Here is a 17,140-nt window from a genome sequence, read left to right on the forward strand (position 1 = left end):
TGGGGCTAAAAATAATATCCAAGCTAGCATGCAGAGTCGCAGCCTTTCCAATAATTTGTCTCTTGATTAAAAGGTTGCCTTACATGGTTGATGGTGTGGGGAATGTGTGTGTGTGTGTGTGTTTTTTTTTTTTTTTTTTTTTTTCCCTGTGTGGCCGCAACATGGGGATGTGGGTTATGTGCAGGTTATACACAGAGAAGTACAGTGTTTATTTATAGTGTAGGGCAGGTTTTAAAATAGCGCTATTTAGTTCCATTCCATTGTGCATAGTAAGGGCTGCTGCATGCTGCACTCATCTCCTGCTCGATATCCAGCAATTTAGATGCCTGCTTTTGTAACAAATGTTGGGGTAATGAAGGAATTCTTGCACTCTCTGTGATTTCGTTATAATGAAATCCAGCTGTACCATATTTCCTTAATTCTAAGCACCCCCACCCTCCTCCTAAGCAACATCTTCCACTTTAATAAAAAGAAGGAACGTTTCAGAAGAAAAGTTCAAGGTGGACGGCCTACGAATCCAAACACACCTCCCACTTTGATTATCACGAGGTCAAAAAAAAAAAAAGGCAGGTGTCTAGAATTCTAAAAATACCAGTGCACAGGTTTTTTATGACTTAAAATGATTACAGTGACAGTTTTTCTGGAGGAGGCAAGCCGCAGAGCACCCTTGTGCGCGAGATTTCGGTGCCCATTTAAGGAGTGCAGACGATTAACTTATCCCTAGCATGCCACTGTGGCCCACTGCAGGGTAACTTGAGCAAGTCACCTGTGCTTCACTGGCAGCAGCAACCTTCTGTGGTCACTACAGCAGTGCCAAAACTGGCTTTGCTACTTGGCTCAACCTTTTGTCATTATTGCCGATGTGCGTGCACATTATCTGGAGCTGCTGGCTTTGGCTGCAATTGTGTGTGAGCTGTGGTGAAGTGCTTGTGTTTCCTTGGGCAGGGCATAGAGCAGCTGAAGAAGGAAGTGGCCCGATGGCAGAAGCGTTCGCCCTGGCGGAGCATGCGGGCTGTCTTTGGACGCTTCTCTCTCACCTGGTTCTCACCCTTCACGTCTGCCGGCGACGCGGCACCACTTCCGGGATACCTCTACGCCGTCTAGCTCCGCGTCGCCCATGTGAAGCCTGAGTTCCACGGTGGGCCGTTTGTCAAAGGCCCCTCATGCAAGTGTCAAGGGCCGGTCAGCCACTCATCACCAGGGCTGGGGCCTCTGGGAGCGCCCAAGTCTGTGGGAACACACTCGTAGCAAGCAGGACTGCTGTGACACACTGTTCAGATTGTGTGTGGGCGTGATTTTATGCAGTACCCGAAGGGAGGTAGACGTAGTTCGAAATGCTGACGTGCTTTGTACTTGGTGTGAAAGGGGATGGAGGCAGTGGTGATTGTGTACTGGCGGAGGTGGTCGTCGGGGTGGCCTGTGGAATGCATCCTCGGGAGCTAGGAAGTAGGCTTGCAGCCCAGCAGAGAAACCGGGTGTTTTGAGCAGTGAAGCACTTACAAACTGCGTGATCTCCCACAGAAGTGTGGATAACCATTGGGGGCTTGATTAGTCTGCTTTCCTTATTAAGGGAGTGCTTCGTTATTAGTTTGATTGCTGCATTTTACAATAGTACAGTGCTCGTAACTCGACAATCAAAAAAAATATGTGGGTTGTACCATGATCGCACAGCTGCTTTCTGCTTGGGTCATCTGCAGGTATGCTTTTTCAAAATGCATACAGATGATAAGCTGAGCAGTACAGGCAGTAAAACAACAAGTAAAAAGTAAGAGAGCTCTTTTTACAGTGATTGATTGGGCAACAAGAAATGGTTAATACAGTCACCATGAACTTTTATACATCTTGGCTGGATTCCTTGATACTGGCTTTTTCTTCGTTACTGTAGAGACTCATTAAAGTGCATCTGCGTAGCAAAAAGCTAAAATAAAAATTTTTAAACTACAGTGTAAACCACTTATAACGTATGTCGTGGGAACCGCAAAAATCACGCTATAAGTGGCACTGCACCATAATCAAAACATGCGTAAACCAAGCCACACGTACAAACTACCTTCCAAGCATTCTTTATTTGCCTTCACTCAATCAGATGCCAATTAAAACCTAAACAGAATGTCTACTTAAGGTCTTTTTCAAACATCAGCTGCTGCGGCGGGGGTTTTCAAAATGGTGGGTGGGGATTTGACTTTATCGTTGCTTCGCTGTTTGTTGGGGTTTGGAATAACAGATTCTATAGCTGCAGTAGCCTGACTGCTACCACTGGTGCAACATTATTTGATTTTCACGCGACCTCGTTCACTGACAATGCAAAAGGCAGTTTCTTGCTGGCAGAACTTTTGGTAGAGGCAATTAGCAGCGAAGCTCACGAGCAGCTCGCTGAAGTTTGCCGTAGGAGTGCAGCGCCAATTTTTTTGCATAGTGCTTGTCGTAGAAGCGCCTTGGAGTGGGAGTGGTGCCCGCTGCACTTGATATGCGCTAGGTTGACCACAGCGTACAGCTCGTGGCTGCATTTTTTCTCTCACCAGTGAAAGAGGGCTGGGTGCGCCGTAGGGTGCAGAATTCACAAAATGAACTGTGCAGTTGCTAGGTGTGCAAAAACAGAAGCAGCACGTGCGCTTTGCAGGAGTGTTCTTTCCGCTGGCGGACATCTGCTCTGGTTAGAGTCCTAGGAAGCTTGTTCAGAGGGACGCGTCGCAGGGGTTTGGTTCAGGATGTCTGAGGCACTAAAACATAAAGCCAGGGATTGTGGTCCACAGTGTTGTTTCATGGTGAGCTCCTGCAACTGCAGGACAACAGAATTCTTGGCTTCCAACTTGGGGAGCTGTAGGGGTGGCTTTTTGAGAAATTTTGAGAAAGAAATTCGCAAAATTTTTTGTCATATATGCAGGCAACATTGCTATCTTAATCTTTTGTCTGAAGTTTTAACTTGTGGACAGCTTAGGAATGCTACTTGTTTTAAATTTTTCTGTTTTTTTGTGTGTGTGTGTGTGCGTGCGTGCGTGCGTGCGTGCGTGCGTGCGCGCGCGCGCGCGCCTGCGTGTGTTTGGTTGTTTTTTGTTACCCAGAACGTTGGTATACTTGTGCCTCATGCATTACGAAGCATTTATTCTTGTGTTTGCTGTGAGCCCCGAAATCGATAAAGTATGTCTCTCTCTACAGTATGCTGTGCAATAATAAGGCAGAATATTTCTGTATTGTGAAATGGGTCAATGCAGGTACTATATATAGCGTGTGGGTCAACATTGCAACAAAAAAAGTTTTCTGTAAATCGTGTGAATTCCTGATTGGCGAGGAGAAATTCTTTAAAGAATGAGCAAAATGGATATGGGGCATTGTTATTGCATGCCGTTTAATATCAGACATCTTTTAAGCACATCTCATGTAGCAGGCTCCTGATTATTTCACTAGTAAGAATCATTATGCCAACAAGAATACACCAAATTTATGTCGCATTTTTTTCAAGGTTCTCAGCCGCAAAAAAATTGTGATGTCCTAAGTTTGAAAAGTTTTAGTGAGTACCAAACGAGTGGAATAAAATAAAAGTTGGCACATATGAGCTGAAAGTCTTCCGGAGCCAGCATCCACCCAATGACAGGCCTCTTACCATGAAAGTGCTGGGGAGCTCAGCTGCTCAGCAGCGCACCTAGCAGATGACGTGTCTGTAGCAGATAAGAAGGCAAGCACTGGTAAAAGTGAGCTAAGGTGCAACTGTAAATTTTAAACGGAACATTCAAGATATGTACCAATGCATGAGGTTTCACAAAGTGTACACAAATACTAGCGGGCTCTTATTTAAACGCAAGGAAGGTAGCAAGTGCGCAATAAAAATAGCATGTATCAAAGCAGTGGGAGCTCACCTTAACGCCCGAGAAACACATTTTCCTTCCCAAGAAGCACTGACAACTTCCACGCCCTCCTGCGACCGTTCGCTAGTCTGTCAGCATAACTTTCGGGTAGCGATAACTCGTGGACAAGTGGTGCCATCTCGAAAGGAGCGTGAAGAGAAAGGCAGTTGTGTGTATCACGGGACTTCAAACAGAATGTGTAAATAAAAAGGTGCCTTATTTTTTTATTTTCCACAGCCAAGTCCACGGGTGATTCCTCCGTTTTTATTTAATTGTTTTACAACTCTTAAATGACTTCTCTGCTGCTCCAGCTGATCAGGGAGCCCTCGAGGATACTACGTACACTACAGCCGGCATTGGGCTCTGGGCGACAGTGTTTTAAGTGGCATGCTTATGCATAGAGTTCTATGGGAGACGACCCGGTGGTCTCAAAAACCTGTGTTATATCCAGTCCCACCCCACAGTGTAAGTAGTTACGTTGTAAGTGGTCTACACTGTAGCTATCTCGAATTGGTCACCTGGCTATTCCTCATTTTTCCCATTTAAGCTTTGTTACATGCACCGTATTCCTTCATCTTCATCAGGACGTTTGGATGATGTTCCACTGCACATAAGTTGATGATACTGCCTCGCTAGGTTTTTAGTGATCTGACGTTTCTTTTCATTATGAATAACAAATTGTTTTATGTGGACCAATGTTGTTAGTTTTGTTGACTTGTGAAAAATGGGGGCTGTAAGGATAGTTTTTGCAGAGGGTCAATGCTTACCCACCAAACAAATTCAGCTTTGTGTAAGCAACCAGCTAGTCTTGCAAGTTAGCACTGTATTATTTATGTGAAATTTTGCAGCTGCTGTCCCACTTCAGAAGTGAATAATTACAAAACGCACAAAGGCCTTTAGATGCAGAGCGTGCAATTAAACATGAAGGAGAGAAAAAATATACAGCTGAGGGGATTCAAAGCTTCTTTTTTATAACACTGAAAATTAGGTGTGTGTGTGTGTAAACTTGAGCTCTAGAGAGAAAGAGAGCATGGATTGAGTGAAGCAGTATATAACATTGGGGAGCCCTTGTGTTTGGGGATTCCATCGTGACAAGGTGCATTAAAGCACAATGGTGTACTTTAGGTGTTAGCTGTATAGAATAATTGGTAATGCAGATATGTTGTACCGGTAACACTGTTTGAGTCACTGTATTTCCCATTCTTATTGTGAACATTTTTGTGCAGTAATGCAAGAGTGTGCTGTTATTGCTTGCGTGAAAGCTGCTGTTATTTATGCTTCCCGTTCAGGTTACCCTATGAGCACATATATGCATACATGTGCAGTATTTGTTTCTAATACACTGATAAGTATTGTATCGAAATTCTTTTGCATCATTCAGTCTGGGAGCAGGCTTCTCTTTCTAATTCATGAAAACTGCATTGGCAAAAATATGGGTTGCTCGTGCATGTTGTGAAATGTCAGGGGTAAGCTTAGTGTTAGTCAAATTTTGTGAAAAAATTCCAAGATTTTTTTCCTTCACAATTTTGTTCCTAATGAGGTCCAAAGGTTGCCGAATCAATGTGTGTTTTCGCTTGCATTTCTTGCATGGTTTTCCAAATGTGCAAACCAACAGAGCAGAGCTGCATACAGCTCTGCTCTGTTGGTTTGCACAATTTGTTTCAGCACAATTCAAATTGTCTGACAGCTTCATTATGGCATAAATGACACAGCATCATGTGATTAATTGATTACTGACCAGATACAAGATATGTAAATATGCTATGTAAAGATGTGTAGGTTTCACAACATGAAATGTATACTTTTGTAGTCATTTTTGCTAGATATTTACATCTCATGCTGAATGCGCACGCCTTTTTTACTGTAGCAAACATGCAGAGGAGGCGCACTAGACGTCTGACTGCACTCGTGCTCACGCAGCTGCGGGTTGGTTTAGTTACTACAGTCATGCTCACACAAGTTCCTTTGCAGTCCAGCCCTGAAAATGGCAGCGGCCAGGATGCTCTCCTTGAAGAAGCACCAGGATAAAAGCTCACTTAGTTTATGGATCGCCTGTTTAGGCGAGTTTTGATAAGCAATGAGCAGCACCTACAGCGTGGCAGAGACGACAGAGTTATGGCTTCTTCTGGAGGCATGGCAATGGTTTCCCTCCTCCACGCTACTGGCATGCTCAGGATAATTTGTAAGTGATGTGAGCTTTCAGAGTACGAAATAATTATAACCAGTGCAGCACAAATCAAGCCATGTAAAAAAAAAAGGAGGGGGGAGAGACGGGCCACTTTTGCTACAGCTTCTTGCATCCCCTTGGCTCTTGAAAGACGCACATGCTCTCCATTGATGGCATCAGCAATCGTCCAGCTCTGTGGCTCTCTTTCGAAATCCGAGTGTTGCCCTGTTTTTTCGCTATAAATCTGTTTTTATGGTGGGTTGTACAGATGTATTATTTTTTTTTATACCTATTCATGACCAAAACTATTTCATATGAGATAAGCTGCTTTGAAAAAGCATGTCCAGTGGTAGTATGCATGTGGATTTCAGCTCTAAGAAGTTGTTGCAATCCTTGCCCGACACATACGCCCACTGTGTTGTGGCTGTGATACCCCATATTGGTGCAAGACCAGCTGTAAGAAGCTTGCGTACAGTCTTTTTGGTATAGTAGCCAATTGGGTGTATATTAGGCTATCGTTAATTTTATTGTGGCGGAACCAAAAAAAATGTTTGTCACATTAACTGAAAAATTTAACTGCATATAGTCTTTTTGGTATAGTAGCCGATTGGGTATATATTCGACTATGATTCATTTTATTGTGGCGGAACCAAAAAAATGTTTGTCGCATTAACCGAAAAATTTAACCAGAGTCCAGATACATAGCTTCGTACCTTAACGGTGCCTACAATCGAGTGAAATTTATAAGGAGTTAACTGCCACCTGTACTTAGGTATTCCTAGCCACTGCTTGATTGTAATAAGCCCTTTTTAGCTCACATGGTGAGCTAATCGACAGCAACTGCATATTTTGGGCCAGAAAGGAAGTGAGACATATCTAAGTAATGTACCACCAACAGTGGATACATCTAGCAACATGAAAGTGCTTCTGTGTCTCTAGTTTTATTATGATTGGTAAATGCAGCCTGAGTTGCCGAATTCTTTACTGCCTATGTTAATTCAGGTGAGGCTGTTCATTAGCTCAGCTACTCTCGCGTTTTTGACAAATGCACCAGTCGCACCCAAATTTTACTCATGTACAGCCTGCAAGCTTGCAGGGAATCCATTTCTGGAGGAAATTCAGCATTGTTACATTCATAAGCAGATACCTCAACAAAAATGCAGGGTTCTTTCTTTTTGTTGTTGTTGTTAAGAGAAACAGTGACGTATATGTTTAATACAAATGTCGCTTCACAACAAATGTTACACTCACTTCGTGTTAATGCATACAAGCTAGAAGTTCTCTTGGGGCCGCTCAATGCACATATTTCCGATAAAACTATAACTATCTTCTGTTGCACCTGTAATTTAAAATGGCCGCTACCAGAGAGAAAGCATACTGTGTTAAAAGTAGAAGAAATGAAAAAGAGAGAGGGAGGCTCAAAAGCCTTTCCTTTTTGATAATGAGAAGGATGAATGGTCTTGAGGTGTATGGTTGAATCCAGCCCCTCAAGGCAATAGGTCACTGTTTGCAGTACAAGATGTAGGTAGCTATGGTCGGAGGTTTGACCTTCATTTAGTGCGGTGAGTGGCCTTTCTATTAGAGCGGGGTTGCTTTGCAGGACCCCTGCTGCCAAGTTGTACTTGGAGTGTACCTCGAGGCGGCTTTACATATTTATAACCATGCTGATAAACTGTATTAGGGTATGTCCTAAACAGTGCTTATAATCTCCTAGCTGTAAGACATTGTACAGAGTATCAAAGACATGTCGAGGCACAACATGGTCTGCAAATCGTTCAGCTAATGGCATCATCAATAAGGATGTTCCAGTGCAGTTCTTGCTTTCATGCCAGACTGAAATGTGGTATTGTGCCTGCCCGTTTCAAAGAATAAGCCGTTGTGCATTTTGATAGTGATAATAAAAGAGTAGGCCAGCCTTTCTTTTTCAAAAATGCCATGAAGCTCGCTGTGCAGCTTCTTTCATTAATCAAATGGCTCGCATTATTTGAGTCCGGGCAAAAAGAAGAGGGTACTATTGTTTGTCTTTGTGGCATCCTTTGCATCTTTATTCATCATGCCGTCAGGTGGTTGGGAGTTCTCTTTAAGGGTGCTGGTATTTGCCAGTGCAACAGCCTTCATCTGATGTCTGTCGTAGAGTCATCTGACAGAGCTATTGCAAGAAGATAAGTTACTGGTGTTGAGCAGAAGACGCCTTGTTGAGAGTAGTGTTGTCTTTAGATGTGGGTGGCTGTACTTGATGTGATGGACTGTGATTTATTTGGTGATTGTGTGTGAGTATTGTAACATTTGTATTTGTTTTCGCGCCGAAGGAGGGCACGCATTAGTGTCTAAAATAAATGCCACAAGAACTGAGCAATGTGGTCAGGATAACAATTATGAAAAAAAAAATGCTCACAACTCAAAACACACTTGTTTTCCACATCACTTGGACTTCCAATGGCCACCAGTTTCTCAACAATGTGTGCGCATTCATGAACAGGATGAGCCGGGGTCAGCATGCAAATTAGGAACAAGATGCATCTCTGGGGAGTTGGGACACTTTTTTGGATCGTTTGGTAGCTTCAGCTGCATTCCTTCTTCCGCTAAGCAGCACACAAGAACAAGAAGGGGGGCATACACTGGCTTACTTCCATCGGAACGTTTGATATCACGGAAACTTTTATATACATAAAAACACTACAGACAAAATGAAAGAAAAGAAAAACAAATGCTCTAAACATTGTCCATCTGCACTCTAAACATTGTCCATCTGCCATTGGACGAATAATGAATGCTACATGCTTGGTCCCTTTGCACAATATGACCATGATGATGATTGAGCATGATTGGGCTCATCTGCTCGCTGGAACTGCAGCGTAGCCGTGCACAAAAGACAAGGAAATGGCGTGCATGGGTCTGCCCGTGCTGGCGCCATTAAGATTTTTTGAGGGCCAAGGGTGTGCTAGTGCCCTGGCTGCAGAATATCCCTGCAGTTCAGTTTGACTTGCATGCCTCTAAGTTTAGGATGGGACTTGCTGTAAAGGAAAGGAAACACCCATACAGTCTCGACGAAGTGCTTCATTATATCGGCGAGGCCATGTTGGCAGCGCGTGGACAATGGACGCCCTGAAAACTCGGTGCATTTGGGTGGAGATCAGGCAAGAGGGTCATTCCATGCCAAAGGAGACCCGGCAATTTTTCAATCTTCCGGATGGGCTTCAAAAATTTATTTTAGCAATTTTGAGTTGAGAAGTGATACTCGGTGAAATGTTTCTGGCGAAACAATTTTTTTTCGTCTTTACAGTGACCTCCAAAGACCTGGAAAAGACGTAAAAAGTGATAATTATAAATTTTTTTTGACAAGGAGCCATTACAGCTTGCAGTAGCATGTGTGAGCAGGTAAACAGATCGAGGCTACGCTGCCGTAAAAAATAAACGCCGAGCTAAGGGATTTTCCACCTGAATCGACAGTGGGAATCTGAGAAAAATCGTCAGTTTGGCAATTTTTTCAGTCAACTTTTAATCAAATGACCACACGAAAATTTTTGTACTCGTTCTCTAGGTCATCTACATTTATTTGAAACTTTGCCAATCGCAAAGCCTCACAGCATTCTTTTGGTAATAAACGAATAATATTGGATTTTTACAAAAACTGCCCCTAAAGGGGACCAAAAACGGCCGTGTGGGCAGCGGTGTACAGTCTTTAAAAAATACCCAAAAGATAGCTCAAGGTAATTTCTAAAGTATATAAAAAATTAGAAAAGTACTTTGTCTTATTGCGGAGAAAACATTTTTTGAAAATGAGTCCTCACAGGCGGCTCCGCGGCACCCCCCAGAAGTGCGAGCGCCGCTCACCGCGACACTTTCCACTGTCGTCTGCTCTTGGCTGGCCGTGGCTGGTTCAGACCGGTTTAAAAGCAACCGTCGTCTGCTACGAGGGCGTGAACACTACAGGGGCGGCATTCTCATAACTGTCCCTTTTGAAAACGTCTCTTTTGAGTCCCTTTCATCGTGACGTACTTCCGGTTAAGCAGTAGGCGTTAATAATAGGTTTGTTGCGCTTGCGTTACGTCACTTCCGGTTGTTTGCTTTTAGCCAATCAGAGCTCGCCAAAAGGGACACTTTTGAAAGCGACGCAAAAGGGACAAAATTCGAGAATACCGCCCCAGATGTCTGCGTCGTCTGTGCAGTAGCAATTGATGGTGTCTCTTTTGCGAGGCCATCATGTAAACAGTAAAGGGACACTTCTCAGGTACGATGTCAGGTGGTAACCGTGGTCACATTTTCGCTGGGACGGAGAGGTACGAACATTAAAAATACTTAGCCAAATTAGAGGATGTGCCCATATCCCATCAAAGGTTTTGTGAACATAGTGTTAGGCTGCACGACCACGTTGCACTTCCCTGGCGCCTGTCAAACTGCAGGGTTTTATTGCGCGGAATTGGCTTGTTCTCTTGAGTTCTTCAATATTTGTTAATGCGAAAATGCCAGAGTTCACTTCATGTTACGTGTTTGAAGTAGGCATTTTAACTCAGAGAAATCGATGATAAAGCCTAAAAAAATTCAGTGCCATCCCACTCTCAAGGAGGAAGAGTAGCGACGCTGGGTGCAGTCCGAGGAGTGAACGTAACAAAACATGTAGCTTGAAATTTGCGCTTGAACGTACTTCTTATTTACCTAACTAAATGCAACTTGAAAGTAGCATTTCTATTCCAGCCGACAAACATGAGGCTCTTTGTTTCGCTCCTGCAGAAGACCATGTATTGAGAGCAGACGGGAATCCCGAAAATTTGCAACTTCACTGCGAACTACGTAATTAAGAAAAGTAAATAAAACTTGGTCTATTGATAGCATCCTCTTAGCGACTAATTGCCTTATAATTTGTTTTGGGATAGCTTTGATTAAGTAAGAGTTACAGGCGTTTCTCTAAGAATACCCTCTCTGTAGAAGGTCATCTATTGGCAGTAGAGAGAGAGAGAGAGAGAAACACGTTCTATTTCTGGCCAGGCTTAGGGACGGTTGAGCCGCGGAAGCGCAGCTCTGTGGGCCCGAGCCCTCCAGGGTGCACTGGGACTGGGCGTCCGAGCGCGCGAGGGCAGACAGCCAGGAGTCGGGGGTGTGGGTAGGGGAATAGGAAGCACGGCAAGGCAGCACGGGAATTCCGCAGCGTGTTCTACTACTATGTGAACAATTTATAACAAGTAAGTAAACTCGGCGTAATGGCAGCGTCGTGTTAGGGGCTAGTTTCGGAATAGGTATGTTTTGTGATATCTACGTTTCATTAAGAGCTACGTAGCGATTTACCTGGCTGTGGAATTGGGTGCGCGCGATTTTCTGTCAGCGTGACTTCCGTTAGCTCACACTAATGGGGAAACCGAGACATATACAGCTTCGCTAAAAACGTGAAGCGCCACTATGGAGCTGTATAACCAAATACATTTTGAACATGAGTTCTAAGAGCAATGGGCAAATACGGTGTTTGCTATATTATATCGTATAAAATATTTCTTACTCTCGCAGCTGCAACATTTATGAAACAACCGCTTGACTGACTTGCAGTGTCGTCAATCGTCCACCCGATTGTTCATTCGGTCCTGGGAGCTGCCATCGTAGAGACTACGCACGAAGTGCCTAGATCAAGCAGTTCACTGACCTGCCGCCTGACCAGCAAGATGTAATTTGTGATAAGGCCAGAAGGCCGAAGTTGACCATCACCAACATATGTGCGCACTATTATTATGTGTACTTTTCTAAGTACACTACGCACGCAGCCTCGAAACTGGGCACGGATCCACTTGGAAACCACTGACGCCCTTGTTGCGGAGCAACGGTTATTCCCAACACGCTGGCGCAAAGCTTGAAGTCCTTGAACTTAGTGTCTGGGGATAGGCTGTGTCCCAAGTGTCACATCCAGTGTACCAAAATGAAAAAAATGGCTGGTCTTGAGTCTGAAGAAACAACACAAATGGTATGGGCTGAAGATTCTGAGAGCCACCCTCCCATTGTTGCGTCTAAATCAAGAAAACTGCTAAATATACTGTCGATGCAAGTGTCAACACTGACATTAGTGTGCCTCTAATAAAAGCGCTAGGTGATGATGGAAGATTGGCAGAAGATTACAAGATCCTGCTGTCCAGCCTTCGAAACAAATACCGTAAAGCACATTCGAGGCAGCAAAAGCTCGGAATACTTGCTAACGCTAAGGCACAGGTATTTCCGTGACATCACCATTCAGCAGCCCTAGTTCGAGTGATGGCCTGTACTCGGTGATTTTTTTTAACTGTCTTGGGATCATGGTGCCACTTGTTTCCTCTTTACCCCCCCCCCCCCCCTTGCGTATTCTGCTTTCCGCTAGTAAAGACCAATTTCTTTCCGCTTTTTGCGTATTTGTGCGTGTGTTTTGTTCAATCGGTCAGGTGGTGTATAAATCAGCGCGAGGAATGCGCATGCTACACTGTTTCAGCGCCGTGTTTCAGTTTAGAAAGTTTTCCGCATGATTATGACCATCCCTTTCCGAAGGTGACGTTTGCGCGGTAAAGAAAAAGACGGAAATAACGGGTGCAAACTGTGAAAAAAAAAAAAAAAAAATCTAGCCCTGGCCGTGAGCGACCACACTTAATTAGACGTTTTTAACGACCTTGGCCGAATGCAAGCCACAAATTAGGATAGCGGGTTAACTGCCGCGAGCGCAGGTCGCGTGTACTGAGACACTCCGTTGGGACCTCCACAAACTGCGAGAAATGTGCTAGATAAACGTGATGGCCGCAGCCCGCGCCGCACCTATATGCTGGCGGTGCTAGGCCTACGACGAGGCTGCAGTTAACACACCAGCGTTCGAGAGACAGGCGGTTGGGCGGAGCGCGCAGCCACCGTGCGGTGTTGACGAGCGATCAAGACCTTTCCGAACGCCGCACCCGGCTGAGCACGTATGTAACATTTCAGAAGGCGCAACCTCATGTGTTGCAGCGAGCTCAAGACGCCATCGCAATGGTCTCGTGGTGAACCGCGTGAAGTGGGTAAACGCTTGAGAATGGCACATGGCTGGGAACTACATCACTGCGCGCAACAGTGAATCCTCTCGGCCCCCAGCGCATGGAACTCCGGTTTGTCCCATTTACATGCCAATTGCCGCTTGGATAAATCTCAGTCACATATCTCCAAAAAATGCGCTTTTACGGTATAAGATTTCTGAAATTTCTGAGAAAGAAAACAGAAAATTTTGGGCGTGTTTTAGGTTATTAAACAAAATGACGCTTACTGGTGTATTACTGTTTGGTTTTGTAATGGAGAAGATCTTTGTGGCAACTCTTCGTGTACAGACACGATGTATGTCCACTATCTTCTACCTTCACTTAAACGAATGAAGCCAAGGGGAGGTGAAAGGGCCTATTTTCTGTACTGCGGTTCTAAAAAAATCGAGTTAGGGTTCCCCGTGACACCGAGCAGATATGCAGGAGTATCTATGCGGACATGACAAAAAACTTTAACCCAGCTCATCCTATTTCATGGCATTCCGCCGTCCAGGGTGAAATATTTGTTACTTATTTTCATTACTTCCCCACTTTCATTACTTCCATAATCTCTCTCTCTCTCTCTCTCTCTCTCTCTCTCTGCGTGCGCTCGCGCGTGTGTGTGTTGTGTGTGCGTGCGTGTTTTCCTTCTCGTTTTGGCTTGCGCGATTAGCGGTGTCAGGCGTGAACAGCATTAGGCTCTGAATGGTGGCTTTAAAAGAACCGTTCAAGACAACATAGCAGAGCATAAAAGAGATTCACAACAGCAAGCGAGCAGAACAGCACACTGGTGATTTGCCAGCAGAAATACGGGAAAATGCAGACATCGTCGGTGTCAGGCTGAGACGTTTGGTTAAAAAATAAAGCACAGTGTGCAACTGATTCATGCTTGCTTGTGATCTAACATTGATAACTCCTGTATCTCTGCAGGTAAGAGACCGTGCAGTGCGTATAGTGCGAGTGACGGGTTCCGCGTAGATAATGCACGTTTGCTTCACCGCCATAACGCAGTGTATGCCGTGGTGCACCCTTTACAGGCACGTCATTGGTAGGAGGCCGAGGCGCCAGCCATCTACGCAGGCCATTAACATTGTAGGCAAATCATCGACAATTAAATGCAACTGATCAAGTACTGCAGCATAAGCGGCAATCGAAGCCATTGGGGCGTAACTTCTTGCTGGTGTGTTGTACGAGCTGCTTTGGGTCCAGGAGGCAGAAGAATTCACCATGCTTACTTCCCGCTCTAAAACCAAAGTAGATTCTTAGGGTATTTTGAAGAAAATGGAACTATGCCACACACCCACACGCGGAAAGGTGCCCACGCCATACCGCACATCACATGCCGCACACTGGGGACCGGCCAATAAAGCGTTTTCGTGCACCAGGACGAGCCTTCAACAGGTAGCAGTGTTTCGGCCCACCACGAATGCATGCGTGGTTCGAAGCGGGAAAAGGGGCATTCGTACCGCATATGTGTGAGGGTGTCTTTGGCAGCGAACGCCACCTGTGGCCATAGGTCGGCGTACTCACTCGTGAGTACACTCATTTGTACTCATTTGTACTCAAACTCACGAGTGAGTATGATGATGAGTGAGTACACACCCAGGTGAAAAAAGTGAGTACGATGACGAGTGAGTACAGGGGTAAGTCCACTACTCGTGAGTACAGTACTCATGAGTACACTACTCATGAGAATGAGTAATTATGAGTACAGTATTCACGAGTATGAGTACACACGAGTATGAGTACTCAAGAGTATGATTACTCATGAGTACACAGTACTCATGAGTAGTACTCGTGAGTACCCAGTACTCATGAGTACTACTCGTGAGCATACAGTACTCATGAGTACAATACTCATGAATACTGTATTTTCGAGTGCGTGCACTCGTCAGTACAGTAGTGCAAACACGTTCTATCACGAACTCGAGTGTGGACGCGCATCTACGAGTCGCAAACATTTAGCGGTGCCGCTGTGCAACTTAATTCTCAAGGATGGTAAAATCAGACAACGAAAACTGCGCCTCTCTCTTTTCCATGTCCCTGTCTGGCGCAGTTAGCGTTTTTAGGCGGTCGCTCGCTAAGGGGTCGCGGTGAAAAGGGAAAAACGAGGGAGGGAGGTGCCGGCGGGAAGTGCAGCCGCAGTGACTCTGTTTCTACGGCACGCGTTGATTGGCGCAGTTATTTTTGTTTACAAATACGCGGCCTGGGAACTCGTAGCTGCTTCTTCCCGCTTGCTCCGTTCAAGTTGCTTTAGGGGAGACGAGAGGGGGGGGGGGGGGGAGAAAGGGCGCCTGCTAACAATGCATGGCACTACGCGCACCGAAGTCGCTCTTTTCTGGTCTTCAGCAGTTTCCGTAGACGCATGTCACGCTGTGTAGTCGTTTCGCGAGCCGAACCGCTCGTTTCAATAGCCGCAGTTAATTTACATGTTTCGCGTCACATCGACTGCATGGTTGGTGTCACCGAAATGGTCCGCAACATGCCGCTGTGTGATAATTTCGCTGATGTACGTGCGCCCATGTGGTTTTATTAAGCACTCGTTTTGAAACTTTTTGCTCAGGTTCGGTAGGACTATGGTCTCCATTTACAAGTGAGCGTACAGCCCCACCGTGCAAGCGCGGCGGTGTAATTTTCCTCTGCATTGGAAATAAAATATCAGATTACACCGAGGCACGTTTGTGGGTTGTAAATTGGACATCATAATGCCCAGTATAACGCGTGCGACGCCTTGTTTCGCCTCGAATATTTTGTCGAAGAGCTCTGGCATCTTGCCGCCGGAGGATCGTTGCTTTCGAATGGCAACCCGATGCGCCGCTTCTCGTTTATGCCACCGTGTAATGAGGAAGCTGGCGACGATGGTGAATTTTGGTGGTTGTTCTTCCCCTATCTTCATCTCCTATTTACTGGCGGGGCGACCACCCCTCGCTAGCAACTGCTGCCAAATTTAAGTTAGCTCTGTGGAAGGCCTCGTTAAGGGGCCGTTTTGATATCATAAACGGCAACACCAGACGTTGGGGTTTTAGCTTAAGCTCGCGTCTTGGAACGTCTCGTAAAACATGTTGCTTGCCCATAACGACGCCACCGCACTTTTTGATCGATATCTGTCAGCTTCGTCAGCGCTGTTCGAGACAAGAGCTGCAGATTTCCACTGTGCAACCAAGGCACCAACACGGCAATAAAGCGACGTGAGTGCAAGCTATCACGCCTCTGAAAAACGCGTCTGCAACCTTTGTTTTCGAGTTCACAAAGCACGGGAGAATTGTTGGACAGTGCTGTAACGGCTGCCAAGCACAGGCAGCTCTGGGCGTACTGCGGCAGTCGACTGCGAGCGGTACCCGCTCCACGCCCCTCACTCACTCACTCACTCACTCACTCACTCACTCACTCACTCACTCACTCACTCACTCACTCACTCACTCACTCACTCACTCACTCACTCACTCACTCACTCACTCACTCACTCACTCACTCACTCACTCACTCACTCACTCACTCACTCACTCACTCACACACACGCGCACACGCACACACACACACTTTCCTTCACAGGATGCTGCGTGAAGAACGAGAAAGTTTTCTGAGACAACTGACAAAAGTTACCCGCACTTTTCCCACAGTGCCTAAACTGCACGATATCGGGACACATGTGCAGCATGCACGGCGGCACGAGCATGAACGAGACGACGTATGCAAAACTGTGATTGCCTGCTCACCGGACCTCTCCCAGGTAATGGCGAGATCACGAACACACGCCGCTCTGACACCGGGCCAATCGACGAGCTACATCGCCCGTGCGCAGGTCTTTCCAGCAACGAGCAACGAGGCGTGCTACGTACGCAGCTCGCACGAGCCAGAAAGCACCACGTGCCATGAACGAGACGTCCACGAACGAAACGCTAAAAGCGCGGCGGAACGCAACGGGGCCAGTACGTACATTTTCCGCACGTCCTGTCCTGGCCCCGGTCCGCGCAACCAACGACATCGCATCCGTATTGGTGGATAGGCCACGACGAGCAAGACGCACGGCGCACGGAACGCACAATACGTGGCGAATGACCGCACACCAATGTTAGGAGAGTTTCCCAGGAAAAACGATACGCACAGCGCACGAAACGCGCCACAGGTGACGAACGACATCC

The 17,140-nt window shown here is 45.8% G+C and overlaps 1 protein-coding gene across 3 annotated transcripts in view; it reads left to right on the plus strand.

Annotated features, from left to right (window-relative positions):
- LOC144155158 (palmitoyltransferase ZDHHC3) overlaps positions 1–8,361 on the plus strand; it is a 38,595-nt gene extending 30,234 nt beyond the window's left edge. For all 3 annotated transcript variants that reach the window (XM_077686439.1, XM_077686437.1, XM_077686438.1), the window contains one exon: positions 946–8,361. In XM_077686439.1, the coding sequence (XP_077542565.1) occupies positions 946–1,104 (159 nt within the window). In that variant the 3' untranslated portion in view covers positions 1,105–8,361. The remainder of the gene's footprint in view (positions 1–945) is intronic.
- The last annotated feature ends 8,779 nt before the right edge of the window (positions 8,362–17,140 follow it).

Source organism: Haemaphysalis longicornis, unplaced genomic scaffold (genome assembly GCF_048455015.1).
Source record: "Haemaphysalis longicornis isolate Haplotype H1 unplaced genomic scaffold, Haemaphysalis longicornis Haplotype H1 scaffold_1, whole genome shotgun sequence".
In the NCBI taxonomy this organism is placed as follows: domain Eukaryota; kingdom Metazoa; phylum Arthropoda; class Arachnida; order Ixodida; family Ixodidae; genus Haemaphysalis; species Haemaphysalis longicornis.